The sequence below is a fragment of the Sparus aurata genome, chromosome 9 (genome assembly GCF_900880675.1).
Source record: "Sparus aurata chromosome 9, fSpaAur1.1, whole genome shotgun sequence".
Lineage (NCBI taxonomy): Eukaryota > Metazoa > Chordata > Actinopteri > Spariformes > Sparidae > Sparus > Sparus aurata.
Window position 1 is genome coordinate 9873094 of NC_044195.1, and position 19681 is coordinate 9892774.

Sequence of the window (19681 nt, forward strand, 5' to 3'; positions counted from 1 at the left end):
TCCACAAAACAGAAGGACGGCAGCTACTAGTTCTAACTAATAAAACTAAGAATTGGTTGTTTTGTGCACCTATTAGATGCTGTAAAGCTCCAATACTGCATACATCTAATTACTCTATTTATTGAATTGAATTGAATTCTTTATTGTCATTGTAACAAGTACAACAAAATTAAGTGCAGTCATGTATTTATACTAATATCAAAGAAAAAACTTCAAAATTTCAAAACTTTAAAATTCAGTCATTATCTATTCCCCCTGACGCTGATGGAAAGTCAGGTGGGGGAAAAAAATTAAATGGCTCCATACAGTTCGTCCGGTGTTATCCAATTCCCCAGAAGCCACCAGACGAGCTGTATGGAGCAATATTACGTTTTCTTTTTGGTGTTTTTTTCACTTGTTAAAGAGAATGATGCAACGCTGTTTTGCTGTAAAGCTCCACAACGAAACTTCACCTGATTTTCCATCAGCATCGGGGTGAACAGATAATGAGTGCATTTTTCTGTGAGCTTATCCTTTAAAGAAATGCTTTTAAAATCTCCACCTTCATTGAAATATCTCCAAATATCGCAGGAAACTATCCAAATGTTCATCGTGTTCGACAACTGCTGTCAAACATATTCAAATTGCTTAAATATTATATTTGCATTATCAATAACATGATACTAAATGTAGCTTATAGCAAACTCAACAATTACTAAGACATGAATATCAAAGTGGTCGTAAAGGAATGTGACTGGGACTTCCCTCATTCAGTCGACTGATCTCCACTGATGACAACACCTCCTCAGAGCACCAATCTCATCTCTGCAGCTGCAACACTGCAGCTACTTTTGTCGGCTCCCCTCCTTTTTTTAATAGCAGAATGCAGGACTAATAAACACTTTAAAAACCAGTCCCCAAGGTAACCTGGTGAACAGGGGCCGGACAGAGAGGGAGGGTGGTCGTGTAGAAACACAGCAGTGGGCGGGCATCACTGCCAGATCTGACCCTTCAGTTAAACCGTGTACCAGCTGCCGTCAACATGCTCGAGGCACAGCAGCGAGCATCCAACAGCCAAACGCCCACAACAACAACAAAAACACAGGCCTCTGCACAGACTGTGCCTGCCATGATCACAAATACACCAGAGGAGAGGGGCGCTGTGTGTGATCGGTCACTACTGTGAGTGATGAGGTGTGTGTTTGTGTCCAACAGTGAGATAAGAGACAAGCAAACAGAACGAGACAGTGACGGAGTACGAATAATGAGACGCTCTGGGTGTATTTATAGCATTCTATACATCTGTTAGAGAGTAACAGACACAAGGAGGAATGAGGTGGCACAGCTGGACACGAGCAAGGAACGTGAGAGTCATGGTTGAGACCCGACTCAATACCGTACAGTACCTCCTTTTTAACTCTTCATATATTTTCTTAAACATAACATACATGGAACTTTTCACTCATTTTTTTACTTCAGAACACATTACTTACAAAGAAACATTTATGTTAGCCTTGCTACCAAGTTACATCTGTAGGATGACATATAACCTAGGTTATCCCTTCCCTCGGCAGGCAACGGTGCCAATACCGCGTTTGTCCACAGGGGCCGCCAGAATCATCACAATATGAGCATTTCTGGGAGCTTTAAGTTGTTTGTTCTTTTCATTAAAATAAACAAATTATTTTGTACACAAAGTTGATGCTACCAACAGATCGGTTTTTGTCAATTAAACGGGCACGTTTCAGATTCAAAAAGGAACAATTCAACAGTTTGGGAAACATGCACATTTGCTGCCGAACAGATTCAGAAAAGCAGATGTAACCTATATCAGCTGATGAACTGACTTACAGAGGGTATATCTTAGCAGCTCCCCCTGCCAACAGTCAGTGAGCAGAGCATCACCACCCTGGACCCATCTTTGGGCTGGGCGCACAGAGACCAGACTGATACTGATCCTCTACTGTGACTCAGGCTTTGAGGGAAAATAAGGACATTTCCAAAAATGACAGACTGTTCCTTTAACAACTCAAACTCGCTTCTCCCTTCCCTCATGAGCAACATCCAAGGTGTGTTTGATTCTCTGTATCTGCCTGGTAACACAAACAGTCTCAGAGTCACGACAACATTGCCCGCATCCGGAGCTTTTTCCAGATGACAGCACAGTGAGAGGAAAACCTCCAATCTCTACTTTGGATTAATTACAGGTTTTCAGTTGAGCTGAAGGACCGTGTCTCTCTGTACAGCTCAGAGCACATCCTCTGATATCAGAGCCTTTAACATCCACCATGTAAACATCAAGTAAAGCAAAAACTACAGCTGCTATTTGTAGCTCCTGGTATACTGACAGGAATGAATCACGCGGCCTCTGAATGGCTGCCTAACTGTTGCAGAGTTGTAGATGTAACTGTCTTTGACTGCAGCCTATATGTGTTTTCAAACCCTTCGGTACTCATGGGAGTTTGCACAGATTCTGCCCGGCTACAGGAGGAAGTGCTTTGAGAAACTCTGGCCCAATCAGAGCCCTGGGCTCCGGTCAGCTGGCTGAGGCTCATCGCTCCGATCCAATCATGCGGCGAGGTTTGTGGTCAGGTGACAGCTCAGACCGGCTCACAGTGTTTTGAAGCAGATGAAAACAAAAGCTAATGAGGCTGTCAGTCGTCCCAGCCAGCTGCCTCGCTGTGTGCAGAGCTGAAAGAAGCTACAGAGCTCCGGGAAAGAAAAACAGGATTTATCATCGCTACGGCAACAAGTGTGTGTGTGTGTGTGTGTGTGTGTGTGTGTGTGTGTGTGTGTGTGTGTGTGTGTGTGTGAGGGAGAGAGACAGAGTAGGGGTATAGCTCAGACAAAGAGGCCCACAGTGAATGAAACGTAGGACAGCTAGTTGAGAATAAATGAAAAAAGTTCAGAGTCAAACTCAGATAGATTTGCACTGCTGGACAGACAAAACCGAGACAATATTATGTGCAATGAATTGCGACATGCACTTTTAACTAATGGTGACACATTAAAAACCATATAATGAATCAGTGACAAAGTCAACTATTCATCAGATGAATAAATTAGCTGTTGAAATCTCCTCTTAAGCACTTCATAAATGTAAGGACTGGGTGACAAAATCAGGTATTACAATATCTTTGACCAAGTATCTAGACATTGACACCAACAATATAGTAGGACGCCTACTGGTGCTTTCACACAATATTAACACAATGAGAGTTTTGATAAATAATCATCAGTATTGTGGATATAATGATGACTAAGTGGGTAAGAAAAGGACATCACTTTACTGTAAGGCAGCCTTTAAAAACCAGGAAAAGACAACACTTATTGATAGTGATAGAGACGATATACGGCGCTCATATCACAATGACAATATCATATTGACATCGTACCCAGTCCAAGCTGTGGCTCTAGTGCTACTTAGCAACAAGGGGAGACACCAGCTACAAAGTGGATATCCACAGGTTCAGCTCTATGAACACCCACTGTGGCCTGGAGATGTGTCTTAATGAAAGGCTCTCTACTCCTTTATCAGACCTCACAGTCACAGTTCAACAATGTATTCACGATTACTTTGTTCTGGGATGTGGACGGTGCTAATTCGCAACAGAAGTTCTTAGTTAGACACTTCGCTTAGAGCAGGTCTAGACAACTCTCTTTACAGAAACCCAACATTGCCCCAAAATAATTAGTTACCTAACAGATTAGTCCATCAACAGAGAAGTACGGTAATTGACATTTTTGAAAATTAACTAATCATTTAAGTCATATCCAAAAGTCATGACACTGCAACTGTATGGACTACTTTTGACCACAAATCCACCCAGTTATTGATCTTGATGGATTTATTAGGATCTTGCACCATCTTGAGAAAAGCTGATATTTTCTCTCAGTTTTACTGAAAACTGGAGGCAAAGACAGATGACTGGTGCAGGTGATTCCCAGAGTTACTGACCACGCACACTTCTGTTCCCAAAAGACGACAAGTTTCATGTTGAAATAAGAGGCGAACTTCTCCCTCGCTTAAACCAGGGACAAACAGCCCCCCCTCACCCAATAGCAGCTTTGTTTCCCCTCTCCAGATGGCCAACCATACAGTAACCCTCCCCGCCCCACACACACACACACACACACACACACACACACACGCACACACACACACACACACACACACACACACACACACACACACACACACACCACACGAGTCCGCCATGTCCACCCGTTTAAACCACAGAAGCTCAGACAGGCCAACAACTGTCATTAAGAGCCCCGACCAGACGCAAAGAGTTAGCTTGTCTTTGTTTGTGTGTGTGTGTGTGTGTGTGTGTGTGTGTGTGTGTGTGTGTGTGTGTGTGTGTGTGTGTGTGTGTGTGTGTGTGTGTGTGTGTGTGGAGCTTTAATAAGCCAACAGGAGGGACTCTGGGTTAGTCCTTCATCTGGCAGGACAGTTAGTCCATTTCAAGTCCAGCCTTTAGCCGGAGCCAGATCCTGTGGAGGAAGGCCCGGCCAAAAAATTGTCCTAATCCTAGAAAAGAAATAATTTCTTCCCCGAACAAGATCGCAAAAAACAAATCTGTAATCCAGAGCTCATCATCTCGCCCTATTGCAAATTATTCCCAGGGCCGTAAATCTCCTGCTACACCGTGTTGGATTAAACATGCCTAAAGTTTGAACTCGACAAACTGAGCTACAGTCTGGATACATACTGAGAAAACACTGGATAAGGAATGGATAAGGGAAGCAAGACAGGCAGTCCTCAAGAAACAGTACTTTACAAACTACATAATGAATGTAGTCGAGCCAATTATCTGTATTATCTGTACTGTATATGACTGTATTGGCAAGCACTGTTGGAATGTAACTTTGATAGTTACTAAACTACTGTGCTTGAGGTTTTCCATGTTTTGCTACTTTATACTTCCACTCCACTAAATTCTGGAGGTTAATGTTATCCTTTTTACTCTAATTACTTTAGTTTAATTACATTACTTATAAACATGCTGCATCAATGTCAAAGTAGTGCGTTTTAAAATCATTCTGTCAAAAATCCAATTAAAACAACGCTGATTCCAATAACAACCCATAGTACAGTAACCTGGAAATATAGGTATGATTTACTTTTAATACTAAAGTCAATTTAATGTCATACTTTTGGACACTAAATCAAGTACTATCTTGTGGGTGACGTTTATCAAAGCAATTTTTTAATGTGGTCTCTTCACTTCTACTGCAGTATGACTTTTGGGTGCTGTTAACAACACTGATGGCAGCATGTTGAGAGGACACACAGCATGAGCTACACAGAACTACAGGTGATACTTACACCTTTGTGAAGTCAGAGAAGATGTTCACCAGCATGATAAACAGACATTAACCTAACCTAAATAAAAGCAAACTAGGTTGCTTTGAAATCATGCATGTGTGCACATGTACACATGACCGTATAAAACCCAACTCAGAGCCCATGGTGCCAGGCTGCCGGCCATTTTGGCTCTCAACAGAGAGGCTTTCACTGGATTTAATCAGGCAGGAGCAAGTCAGAGATAACCGAATGAAGGGGCCGTTGTACAAGATGCTAGCTAGTGCTGTGGAAAATCAATAAGGGTGGAGTCCTGGGAAGAAAGAGATGGAGGAGGGCAGGCAGAAAGAGAGAGAGAGAGAGAGAGGCATGAAACCCATCAAGAAACAGTGGACACGCATGACTGATGCTCTGACCTTGGAAGAGTGAGTGAGTGTTCTCATGACTCATGATCATTTAGCTGAGCTTAAGTCCAAGGCTGGGGGAAAATGAAAGACCCACTCATCAAGGTAGAATAATTTTTTTGGCCTCGCCTCTGTTGGGGTTACTCTATTCTTACAAAAGAAAATACAAGTCTTGTACAGCAGCTGTAGAAGCTACAACATCTCACGCTGCCTGCACCCTCAACGGGTCCTTCCAGCAGTTCCTACTTTATTACTTTGGTGAGCAGCTTGAGCTGGAAGACTACTGATCACCATCTGGTTTAAAGTGCATGTGCCTCCAGAGGACAATGAACCACATTAAAAATCATCATTAGGACTCGTGTTTTTATTACCACATCTAAAATGCTATGCTAACAATAGGAGCCAGAGCATGGCTTTAATTAGACTTGGGTTGATATACTGTTGGTTGCCTTTAAAGGAGAGCCATGATTAATGATAATATGGATTTTAATGGACCAGTTCTATAAAGAAAATCTCTTCTGTCCTTTTAGCCCTGCTAGCTGCTCTAGGAATAGCAATGTTGGTCTGTTGGTCAATCTGTACTTAAGTCGGGATATTTCTACAACTACTGAAGTGACTGTCATGTTATTTCATACAGGCATTCATGGTCGCCTGATGATTCATCCTAATGACTCTGGTGATTCTCTGGCTACACTACCGCCACCATGAGGTTTGTATTTGTGGTGTGTGAGTGAAATAACTTAACAACTATTGGACAGCATTACATGGAATTGGTGAACACATTCAACTTCCCCTCACTGTGGTGATCCCCTGACTTTTAATCATCAGCTCAACAAACTGGTGCAATAATCTGGTGTATGACCAAAAGCCAGCAAAACTACCCATCAGCCTCAGATGTGTATCACTATGTTAACATGCTATACTAGGATTTTTGACATGGTACAAACAGTATACCTGCTTCACATCAACTTGTTAGCATTGTAATTTTTGAGCATTTTAGCATACCAATGTTAGCACTTAGCTCAAAGCACTGGCTCACAGCACTACTGGCATGGCTGTGGACTTGTAATCACATTATCTTTAATGAGGTTTTCCATGAACACGGAAAGATGTCTTTCTGTACTCTGTGTTTCAGGGACATGATGAGCCTACAACATGGGCAACTACCAATGTGACTGGGTGTTACAGAGAGGTGTGGATTTGGCTCATTTCAAGCTATTCAGTATCAACTTGATCTAATGATTTAATTCAATGAGAAACTTCTTGATTCTTTTCTTTTTTTTTTTTTTGGATCTGTTTGTTTCTGTTTTGCAGGATGATCCCGACACTGCTTCTCCATCTGGACTCCAGTTTTGGACATCGAGTACTTGGAGCTTGTGTCTCGTCAGGGGATACCTAAACATGATTGATTTACCAGTCATGAAATATGAAGCAAAGCTAACCTCAAATAAACATTTCTCTAGCACCTGAAGCCATTATTAGTCATATAAACTTTCAGTTTATATGTATATATAAACTTTCAGTTTATATGTGAGGCTGCAGTTTTTTAACTGGTCAGCATGTCTACTCGTCAGTGTGACTGCAGCTGAGGACAGCAGAGCAGACAAAGGGATGTCTGTCCATAAGAGCAGCGTAATGAACCTAATAAACTACAAATCGCTCGTCTTTCTTGGTCGTACAAGAGCCTCTTCACGCAGAGAAGAAACCCCACAACCTCAGCTTGCAAATGACATTTCAGGCATTTAGATAATCTTATCCACAGAGAACCGCTGAAGCTGAACAGTTTATAGGTGCCATTTGTACCATCCATGCCACCATCCCACAAGAAGAATGTGAAGAGAGGGAGGATGAGGAAGCAAAAACAGACACAGAAGAGGAAGGGAACGAATGCATGATTTAATCACTGCACAAATATGGCTGGCTAGGATGCATTGACACCTGCCAGTTTGACTTGATCTCGTTCTTAAATGTTGTGGTCTGAATGGTCTGTGGGCTCTTAAGAGGTTTTATTAACAAAATGATAATTGATTTGATACTCGTTTCTACAAAATGATGATCTGATTCAGGGGCTTTCTGATAAGCGACAAAGTAGGCCTACACCAGATTATTATCAGATTTGAGAAAATGTACCAGCTCCACTGACCCAACAGCCAGCAAGATACAGTTAATACCCTCTCTGTCTCTTCAGCATCACTGCCTCGCCGCTACAACAACACGCCATCTGTTTGCACTGTCTGCATGCATCCGTCGCTCCACCCAACACCCCATCAACACATACTGCATCCACATTACATAACAGCGCTCACAGGAGCCGGCAGACATCAAACCAAAAGAATAAAAAGGGGTAATTCGTTAATTATGTGGAGTTTTTATAGTGGAGTCAGTGGGACAAACATACAGCTGATGCTGCCGCCTGGATTCACGTTTTAATTTTAAGCATTTAGCTGAGCCTGAGAGGCGTTTACACAGCGTTACAGTGAGCAAGCGTCTACATCATCAGTTTTTTTTTGTATGCAAATTTGCTTATTGTTTCAGATCAGCAGAAAGATTTTCAGCACATGCTCCAATAAACTCTTCAACATCTAAAGGTTATATGTATTTTTCAAAATCCTACTGGATGGTGGAGCTGAAATCATGATTCGATTAGTTGTCCACTATTCTGATCATTGTTCTTCGGTTTGAGTACCTCCATGAGAAAAAAAAAATATGCCAGGAATGATGTTAGCTTCCTCAATGCCAGCATATCTGCTTTTTCCTCTGTGACAGTAAACTGAGCATCTTTGGGTTGAGTACAATCAATATATTAATCAGCACTGAAAAAAAACAGGATAACGTCACAATTACATTTTTTAAAAAGACAAGTGTTTCTTGTATAATGTAAAGCGCCGTATGATTGTTGGTATATTCTACTCTTTATACTGATGGCTCCCTCCTCCTCCTCTCAGCGTGTGCTGTCTCATGCTGAGGGATTACAGCCACTACGGCTGCCGTCCATCAAGCCCCCACGGAGACACGTGACAGGGGTGGAGGAGGAGGGATGCTCCGTAGCGACTGACCATCCTCTGCTGCCCTTTTTTCTCCTCTTGAATCCATCCCTCAATCCCCCGTCCCCTCCCTTCAAATCCCCCGCTGCATAATCCCAACATCTCTCCTCTTTCTCCTGCAGCCCGACCTCACATTCCACATGGAGGATGGGCTCCAAGTAGCTGAAGACGAGAAGGGAGAGCTTTGTCATCTTCATCCACCGTTCAGGACCGGGCCTGAGTGGCTGGGTGGGCCGGTAGAGGAGGGAAAAGGAAACAGAGTTCTTCTTCTGTCCACAAAACTTGTGTTAAACAGTGCGTCTGCAGCTGAGCGAGACGTTTACTGTGAAGCTGCAGCGTCATGAGCTTTGTCACAGCCTCTCCTGTCTGAGCCTTCTCACCCTGCTGCCTGCTGGCTTATAAAACATATATCCAGGAAGCATGCAGCCAAAAGTGAAACACAGAAGGTGTGATATTAGCTGGCGTGTTGCACCCAGAGCAGGCCGGCAGGGGGGGAGAAGGTGTCAACCCACATGACAGGGACGAGGTGGAAATCAAGACGAGGTGTGATTGTCAGTTTATAGAGCGCTCACTGTCACAGACTTCTTCTATCTGTAAAGAGTCTCGGGCTCTCAGAAAAGGTTCTCAGGTGTCTTTGGACTGACAAACCAAGCTTATTGTAACGTCATGTCTTGACAGACAACTAGGGCTGCAGATTGAAATCAGAATGTTTCTTTAAAAAAAAAAAGTTTATGACAAATTATTTTTTGAATTTCATGCCTTTTTTCATACCAATATTTGCTTTTTTTTTGTATTTGATAGGCAATAACTGTCTGAAATCAGCGCCGTGTTCAGGGAAACACGAGAAAATGTGAGTTGTGAAGTGAGGGCAGTTAAACACAAGCCAAATCTAGCTAGGATTAGATGTTCCTAGATGTTGCTAGATGTTCCGTCTCCACCTGAGCTGAAGGTGTCCCTCTTGTTCTTCTGACAATCGTGTAAAAAAAGGCAGCGATAAATACAAATTAATTGACGGCATCTGTGACGGAAGTGTGTCCAAAACGCCTGTAAATATGAAACAACACACAGAAACGTTATTGTTTGTATCCAGAGAATCACCAGCAGCAGCAGCACAGTGGCTGCATCAGTCCACACAGTGAGCATCAAAGAACGTGACCCAGATACTGTCTGAGCCTCTGTGTCTTATTTTTAGCTTTAATGTAGCTAGCAGGCAGAGCTGGTCACTGCTAACAGACTCATTAACAAGAGTACCAAGAATGTCACCTCTGTGTAAATTAAAACATCTATTTATAATCTGCTTTGATAACATTAATGCATCATCAAATATATCACTGACGTATACATATACTGACACTTTCGGATCACCTCTGCAATAAGTGCCGCATCTATAATTGTGCGTTTATGCTTCAACGCTGTGTTGACGCGCGTCGTGGTAAACACCTGAACCATCAGAGAAACCAGTTAGAAGCTCAAAGTTGTTAAGAAGCCACGAACTTCTAGACCTCTTAAAACATGGTGAGAAGACTTAAACAGGTTAAATAAATCATCGGTGTGTTGGACGATTCACTATTTGTTCAACAACACTGAAAACAATGACTAGGTTCAGCCCTGGATGGGAACACCACTTCTCCATGGCAAACTTGGCAAAGTCAAGTTCCCGTCGCTGCTATCAGTGGCAGAGCTTCCACTTCTTCTGTTTGCAAAGGTCACAGTAGATAACAGCCGCTTTGATTGTAAAGAAAGGTTCCCAGAGTAAACACAGCTTTACTGCCGCTGCTGCTGCTGCTGTTGTTGGTGGTCGCGGCTGTACTTCACTTCCTGTGCTGTGAAAGGTCACCGCAGACACGACTAACATTCCAGTTTGAATGGCCGGAAGGTCGGTGAGCCAGCTTTGCATGATTCTATTCCTTCTGACAGCTTTGTAGTTCCACCACTTTATAGAGCGGAGACGCCCTATAAATAGCTCCCCATACGACTGGACTACAGAAAACAACACATTTAAGACGTATGTACCATGCGTCTGATGACTGACTTTTTTTAAGTTAAAGCCAGATAGATATTTATTTGGGTTGATTGCTTTTAAACATAAGTACATGTAATAAACTGTTCACATACCAACAGCGCTCCCCAAGAAAGTTGAGGTGCGGTCCATTTAGACTGGGAAGTCAAAATCTGAGTTCGCCCCCTGAAGGCCGAATTCGAATTCAGACAGTTGGACGCACATCACCAACCCAAACCTCAAAATCCAAGATGGCTGCTCTGCACATCACCAGCAGTGAAAGCTTATGTACTGCTAGCACTGCTGTTTTACTTTTGTCTCATTAAATCAGTCTTACAGACCGTACCGTCAGACGTCTGTCTGTGCACATGTTGCTTTAGTGTTTGCATGCACAGAATAACACATACTCTGTTGTTTTCAGACGCCATTGCTAACAGTCATCTAGACTGGAACTGGTTTTCTGACTTGTTGTACTGGAACGCGGTCAACTCAGGTATGATGTCATCCCCAACTCGGCGTCCCAAGGTTAATGGAAAGCATCATTGCCTTTCTGCTTTCGCTCTTTTGTATCAGTTGAGACTGATTATTTTGGTTTGCACTGCAAGTCAGATCAAACCAGATGAATCTGAAGAGGTTGCCTTGGGCTCTAGTCTAGAACATCTTTATGGGGTTTTTCCACAATTGTTTCGGTAGTTTAGTCATTAAATTCAAAATGCTAGTTGAGAATCTATTTGAATAATATGATCATTAGTTGCGGGCCTTAATTAGAGAACTAATTCTTTGGATAAATGTCACTGTTTTCAGTCAGAAGCCAGAGTGATCCACAGTAGAACAGAAACAGGAAACATTACTGCTTTAAATTAAATAAAGGCTTTATCAATTTGTTACCGCCAGTACTACTAAATATCAAGTACTTTTTTCTTATAAACCAGATTTGTGGACTGTTAACCTGCACATGAACACATCTATAAAGTACTGACACATCACCAGCAGTGTGTACACTTCAGTGATGGTGCTCTGCCCTGCTGATGGTGGGGAGCCACACCCAGCTTCACTTTATCAGCAACAGAAAACAGAACGAGCGTCTTTCCTGTTACAAAGCCAGGATGAAGAGGAGTCGAGGAAGTGAAACTGCTCTGAAGAATGTTTTTTTATCCGCCTCATCTGTATTCATATCACCGCCGTCCGGTTGCCAGCTTCTCAAGCATAAACATTTTCTGTGTTTATGACTGTAAATTGGGCACCTTTGGGTGGCAGACTGTAAGTCGGAGCATTTTGTCGAGACTGCCTTGATGTCTACATTGCTTTAATAATCAATAATGCAAAAAATAATCATGAGCTGAAAACCCTATAAATAATACAATTGCTAACTGCCTGAAGCCGGTACAAAACATTAAGCAGGACACATGTCTGTGACGACCTCTTAAGCCATTACAACCCAACATTAGCGGAGCAGCGGTCAGCGGTAACAAACAACACCAGCTGACAACTGCTAACAAGTTGACAAACACACAGCGGCATTCAACACGTTAAACAAACTCTGTGGTAGGGCTGGTTGATTGGACGAATATATTGTCTATCAGCGATAGCTCAACCAATCGCCAGATGGTTTGTTGGAGCCAAAATGTTGGTCTATTTTTGACATTTTAATTTACTAAATTAATGGTGCAACTTTCACTCAGTGAATGATAAACCTGTAAGTTACTGTAGCAAGCTGACGAGCAGCACCGCCCGGGCTGGGGAGCTGGGAGGAAATCTAACCTAAACCTAACCTAACCTAACCTTTCATATCCATATTTTTCAGGCACAAGTCACATAGGCTCTTGATAATACTATAAACAACACCAAAAACCGAGCTCAAAAACTCTGCTTCTGCTCAGCGTCTTGCACAACGATGGACCCCCTGGAGCGAACAGTGAAAAGTGAGAAGGTTGCAGATCGTTTATTTTAGTTTCAGGTTGCGTTTCATAATTTATATCAGCAAATTAAGACCAATTAATGGTTCACACAATAAACTGGAGAAAAAGGCATAGTGTCCCATCAATAATCAGTTTTGAATCGAGAATCTTTTTGAACTGAAAATAGATTCTGAATCGTGTTGGACACCTAAGAATCAAAGCTGAATCAAATCGTGAGACTGCCAAAGATTCACATCCGTATACTGAACAGCTTTGGGGTTTTTTTTTAATCAGTTACGGAAAATTTCTAAAATCACCTGCAGTGCAATTTCAATCTTCTCTCCCTCCCCTAACAGAGAGCGACAGTAGCTCATGCTTTGGAAATGGAGTCCAAGGACATAAGCCAACAACCGCCTCCATGCACAACAGTGAAGTTCAACAGAGCACTTCTTAAGTGGTAGTTTATATTCTTGGGAATGACAAAAATCAAATTAATGTCAACAGTTCAAAACATCCAAACAAAGTATCTGAACAATACAACTCTCCTCAGTGTATGTCTGAATCCCAGCAGGACTGACTCAGCGTCTCAGAGACATTTCATGAGGATCCGTGAAAGAGTGGCAGGAAAAGGACTGTGGTTTTCTAATCTGCCCATCACAGCAAAGCCACCGAGTGCACTGATGACTTCCGCCGTTTCACTACTTCCTCACAAACATCTACTCGCTCTCTGCCGACAGCCACACCGAGTGAGGTAACAAACTGCAGCTTTGCTATAAAAAATAAATTAAAAAAATGCCCCCCCATGTTTGATCTGCTCGCTCATCTTGGACATTTTATACACTGAAACAGTTACAGCTGTGGTTTGAAGGAGAGCAGCTGAGTGAGGCTAAAACTCTAAAAGTCTGCAAGTCATAAATGGGTTAAACCATTTCCTCAGAGAGGGGGATTCCCAGCCCCACATGCTGAGTGTGGTCTTACCCCAGAGTTTAAAAAATTCCTAGTGCCTCTTTGAATTCGCTCTCATCTAATTTGTCCTCTTACCTCCCACTGTTTAATGGAACCTCTGTGACCTCTGACTTTTTGTGAGAGAAGTTCAGATTACCTTATCGCTGTGTTTGACTTTTGGCATTCGTGGTTTTGTTGTTGATTGCTGATGTTTTGTTCGAGATGACTGTCCCCAATTAACCGCTCGTTTCTGCATTGTCGACAAAACCTTTCCTAACTGACTTTTAATAGGTGGAAAATTCAGCCAATCAACTTGAGGCTGGTCACCGCTCGAGGATCAAGGAAATGGCATTGAGGATGGATGACTTTGGTGATTATAGAGTCCTCCTCTCCCTTTTTCTGTCTCTCTACTTCTCTTTCCGCCTCCCACCCCTCTCCCATTTTATTTTTCCATCCCAACAGCTGTTGTCGGTGCACACAGCTGCAACAAGCCTCAGTCAGTCACACCGTGCAGCCATTCGCTAGCCTGGGAAGCCCAGCCAATCACAAAGTGTTGACGCTCAAGTGCACGTGGGCAGACTCAAAAACACACACACACACACCCATGGGTCAGTCGTTCGCGAGGCAAACAAAAAAAGAGAAAAGGGTCATCCTAACTCAAACTCGCATGGCACACGTGGTTATGATTCACTGGATCCTGAGGAACTAAACTCAAAATGTCGAGGTTAATTTGTGTTCCAGTGCATCTGAGCACATCCACAACCACTTGTCGCCTGCCTTAATGAAACGTTTACCTCAGCCGCCACCCCCCACCCCCCAGGCCGCACGAAAACACAAATAAAACAAACAAAAGCAAATCGAGATGTGATACGGTGGAACTGTTTTCTACCAGCACGGAAAAAAACACGACCCAACGCACCCGTACGGCCGTCACTGTGCTTAATTGTGAGGAATCGTCACGTTTCATTGCTTCCCACTGCGGAGGTAACGGCGGGGTGCGCCCCAGGGCGGTCCTCGGTGTCCACGACCACATTATCTGATTCGTAGTGACGCACGTCTGAGGAGTGGAACGGTTGAAGGCTGCTGATCACCGGTGTAATCCTCAGAGGCGGAGCTGGAGACACGGGAGGCCTTGAGATTGCTCTGTGGACCCCTTACTGTTCCTGCTCAGATACTGGATATTCATCACGCTGACGACCTCTGATCATCTCGGGACAAACGGACTGAATGGCTCTCTGCCGAGTGACGTCCAAACAGCGATGATTCACTATCAACATCTTGTGACCTCATTTTGTTGCAGCGGTTCAGGTGAGTAACATCGCTTTCAGCTGCGCTTCCTCAGACTCCCAAAATGGCTCCTCATTTATACTTCATGATTTCCTGGAGCCGCCGTACTGTATGTTAGTAACTTGTGTGACGTTCATGGGCATCAGCTTCTAAACTGTAGAGCAGTATAACATTATGCCAAACAAGAAGTAGAAAGAGCTCAATTATACTTTGTGCATCTGACCTGCTTTAGTCTGTGAGGGATCACATGCATTCTTTCTGAAGACCAGCAGGGGGAAGTCCACTGGTTGCAAAATGCAGTTTATGAGAAAATAAGCCAACTCTTGGCTTGATTTCTTACCTCAGTTCCTAATCTCAAACGCTAGTTTCACGTCTTCTTCAACACTGCATGACATTCATTTTGTAATTTGTGATCCCTTTATAGCATAATAGACGATAAAGTAGAGTGTGTTTTAGGTTCAGGCTACCTCATGATAGATAAGTCTCTACCACAGTGTGGTGACGCCAATCCTGGTGGGTTTACACTTGATTTAGAACCATGTCTATATCCACAGTCTGTATCCATTATGGATTAAGGATGAAATGTCATTGCAGCAGGTGGCTGCGTGCCAGCGGGAGGAAAACCTACAGTTGTGTCAGTGCATATGTGTTGCTAGCTAATTCAATGTAGTGAGACGGCAGACAGGACAGCTTTAACTTCGTGGAAATATGCCAACAGTTTGAAATATTCTTAGGTGAAAAAGGAACAGGAAAAACATCACAGTGAAATGCAAGTTTAAGCATTTGTATGCAGGAATGTGTTTTGATAAAGCGTCCATGCGGGATCATTAGTTTAAACATCATATACCCAACTATGAGAGCCTGTGTTGTATTGTTTTCACTGAAACAGCTGTGTCTAATGCTGTTTGCCTCTGCTCAGTTCGCTGTCCGATTGTTATCAGAATAAAGGGCTGTCAATGTTATACTGTGCCTGTCATTCTTTTTATCAGGATTGTGGGCCATAAAGAAGGCTACGAAATGACGGTAGAGTCAACACATTCCAAGGTTCAGATTATCGACTTGTCTCCAGGTGTGTATCCTCCTCATGGAGTGTCAGGATTATGTGCGGCTCTGCTACACCACAGCAGCCTTCAATGCCATCTGGAAGATGGCACATTTAGCTGTTTAACATACAGCCATTATCAACATCCGAGTGGTGGGTACGACTCCTTTGGACATATACAATGTTGTCAAATAATGTTAAATTAAGCTTGCGGTATCTGTAGCCAGCAGCATGTTGAGTTGCTCGACTTTTGCACCACAAACTCAAGGTGATCAACGCTCACTGAGTTTCACTTGGATTCGCTCCAGGAGGCTCTGGAACTGTCTAACCACTTTGCTGCAATGCAACAAAGAAGAAAAGAGAAGCACACGGCTCTTTTCCCATCGGCCGCAAGCAAATGGGAGTCATTAACAGCTGGGCAGAGCTTTGACACAGCTTGCAGCACACAGATGTAGGGTTATCCTGTAGCGTGAGCACTCAGGAGTCATAGCCATGGGAGTATTACCTATAACTGCCTTCTGTCTCGCGTGACGTTAATATGACATAATTCCAAACAAACCATTTCCCCGCTGCAGACAGCAGAGCTCTTTGCTCGGGTGAAGTACACAAACAAAGTCAGCGACATGGTTTCGATCAGCCACGTACAACACCCGTACACACTCTTCCCCACAAGTAGGAGCTGCATGTGATTACTGCAGCTCAGCAGAGGCCCGAGCAGATCCATCAGCTCCAACCCAGTCCTCCTCTCTCCTCCTCCTCCTCCTCTCACTTCTACCAGGCAGGAGGACATCGCTGCTCTTCCCAGCAGAGGTGCAGATCAGGGCTGCAGGAGCACCAGGCCTCCATCACATGCCTTTTCCACTGTGTGTGTGTGTGTGTGTGTGTGTGTGTGTGTGTGTGATGGGATGAGCAGGCCTATCCACATTAATGCAGCGCAGAGCCACTCCAGCAAGAGGCCTGCTGGGCAATGGTGTGCACAAATGCGCAATGAAACACCGCCCACTCAATGGCGCACAAGTCGGTCAGCGTGGTGAAGACTGTCATGCACGGATGGGGTTGGACCGATCAGTGCAATGCAAAGCGTGCAGCCTGCAAGGGATATTTTACTGGGGTGTGGATGAGAGGAGGAGGAGGAGGAGGAGGAGGGAGGGAGGGGCAGAGGGACCTCCTTGGGACCAAAATAGGTGTACAGGGATGATGTTTGCATCGCTAAAATACATCCAATGACTGGATGTGGAGCGGCGAGCGGCCAAACCGCTATCCGAGAGATAATCCAGTCCAGACCGCACCGGTCCCCAGTGAAGGAGGGAGGGGACGTGTGAGAACAAACGTGTTCCTGAGACCGTGAGAGGGGAAAATACATAAATGCATGTTTGTGCTCCAGTTTCCGCCCGTCACTTCAGTCGGCTGAGGCTTTAACACACACACACACACACACACACACACATACACTCAGAGAGAGAGAGATGGAGGACCACACCAACCTTGTAGACTTGTCCATAGGTGCCATTTCCGACCACTTCCACCAACTCGAAAATCCCAGCAGGATCCTGTTGTTGACAGAGCACATGAAACAAACACACATGAGGGCTGGGTGTGATTGATTCTCTGTGGTATTTACCATCGGGTTCGCTCGATGTACGAGCCGCCTGCGCCCGGTTTGCTGGCCTCCCATGCCAGCGGGTACTAGACAAAAGGCAAGCCGCCGCAGGGCTGTGTCAACCGCGGCGCCGCTCGCAACACGCTCCCGCTCTCATCTCTGCATGTGAACACATTAAATGCAGTGTGGACGTGCCTGTGAGAAACACACTCACCCTCAGGGATGCCAGGTCTATGTCCACCAGACTTTTGGCCGGAGAGTCGTTCGCCATTTTCGCAAAAAAACGGTGAGAAATGAGCAGAGTAACGGCGTGTTTTCGAGTCTCCTTCAGGCGGACGGTGTGTGTCTCATCCTCGGGTGTGTTTTTTCAAAATCCCGCTGGTGTTATTTGCTATCCAAGGCGCGTTTTTCCCTCTTTGTAATCCCGAGCAGAGGCTCCGCTGCTGCTACATACCGACCGACTGACTGACCGAGCCCTGCCTCGCGTTAGCACTCGCTCGCTCACTCGCTCTCTCTCTCTCTCTCTCTCTCCCCCCCCCTCTCTCTCTCTCTCTCTCTCTCTCTCTCTCGCTCTCCCCCCCTCTATCTCTCGCTCGCTCTCTCTCTCCCTGTCTGTGTGTATGTCTCTCTCTCCTTCTCTCTCTTGATTCCCCGCCCCTTCTCTCTCTCACAGGGACAGCCCTAGACTTTTTGAGGCCCTGAGCAGAATGTGACGTCCCCCTCAGAGCTGAGGAGGGAACTGGAAATGGAACACCCCTTAGTATATCTATCTATCTATCTATCTATCTATCTATCTATCAGTAATAAAACATCCTCAATAGACCGCATCCCAAATTCCTTACCTATTTACGTGCCACCACCGGGTGTGGATAACACATCATCACTTTGCGCCGTGGAATTCAGTGTGTCCACCCTGGTCTTACGTTTACGTCAAAGCCGAGCCGAGGTGATACGAGACGGGAGAAAGAAGAGGGAGGGTGGGGGAAGACAGCGGCTACAGCAGTAATAACAGCTGCAGTAATTGAGATATGAGTATTATTATCAGGGTTCTCCCCAGAAATTCTTAGTATAGCGGCGCACCGTCTGTCCGGGGGGGGGGGGTGCGCGACCGCTCGTCAACGTCAGTCCGGGGGGGCGACCGCTCGTCAACGTCAGTCCGGGGGGGGAGACACGGACGTACGGACAGCCGGTCATCAACTCCGTCAGCCGGGGGACGGACGGACGCTCATCGCCGTCAGCCGGGAGCTCCTAGCCGTCAACCGGGGGACGGCGGACGGACGGACGGACGGACGGACGCTCGACACTGTCACGCGCGGAGTATAGCGGCACTGACCTAGCGGTATAGCGGCGCAGCGCCGCTGTTCCACCGTCTGGGGAGAACCCTGATTATTATTATTGATGATAGAAATAATAATGAGATAATTGCTATGTAATAGTTGCACACCCTATTGGCAGAAAAATGTCACTACATTTAGTCTAAAATAGGTCAACAAAATTATTTTTTGCATACATAAATAAAAATAGTATAATAATATAAACTTAAGTAATTGAATGTCAGAAATACATTTGAATTTATATTATGTTTGATTTTGTAATGCATTTATTTTTGAGCAGTCATGTGACATGGTTTTAGCGGTCAGTAGATTAGGTATCAGTTTATCTGTCATACGATGAGCAGTGATCTACGAGTGAGTATGTGTATTTCAGTTTTCATGTTTCATGTGTGTGACTGTTACATTATTTAATAGGGTATATATGGATATGTAAAGTCTTACAGTATAATGTATCCCCCTGTGAAATTGAAAATTCACTTTTGACCAACTTGAACTTGATGGTTGCAAGTGTGCTTCAATTGTGTGTGCTCATGTGTGAAAGACAAATAAGTGATCAGAAACAAATTTCATGCTCTTCTGTTGGGGTACATGCAAAGCTTGGTGTGATTGTCTTCTGATACTGTGCACGTAAGCATGTTGACGACTCACTGAGTTTAAAAATGTTTGGGGTAAAACACTATCCTCCAAATAAATCCTGAGCTCCATCAGAGCTGTTCAAAGAAAGACTTATCTAGGAAGCTAAAAATGTCATTTTGGTTCCTCAGAGGGGTTCTTCTGTCACAGTCACATAAGTAATTTATCTTCTATTATTATAGAGCAAGACATTACAATAAGTTAATAGTTC

At 44.2% G+C, this 19681-nt stretch overlaps 1 protein-coding gene across 7 annotated transcripts in view; it reads right to left on the bottom strand.

Annotated features, from left to right (window-relative positions):
* LOC115587666 (mitogen-activated protein kinase kinase kinase kinase 4-like) overlaps positions 1 to 18049 on the bottom strand; it is a 104406-nt gene extending 86357 nt beyond the window's left edge. For 5 of the 7 annotated variants that reach the window (XM_030427594.1, XM_030427597.1, XM_030427596.1 and 2 more), the window contains exons 1-2: positions 17718 to 18048; positions 17388 to 17453 (exon numbers count right to left, since the gene is read on the bottom strand). In XM_030427594.1, coding sequence (XP_030283454.1) covers positions 17388 to 17453; positions 17718 to 17774 — 123 coding nt within the window. In that variant the 5' untranslated portion in view covers positions 17775 to 18048. Of the gene's footprint in view, positions 1 to 17387; positions 17454 to 17717 lie in introns of all 7 variants that reach the window. The other 2 variants (XM_030427592.1, XM_030427598.1) reach the window with 2 other exon arrangements.
* Positions 18050 to 19681: the final 1632 nt, after the last annotated feature.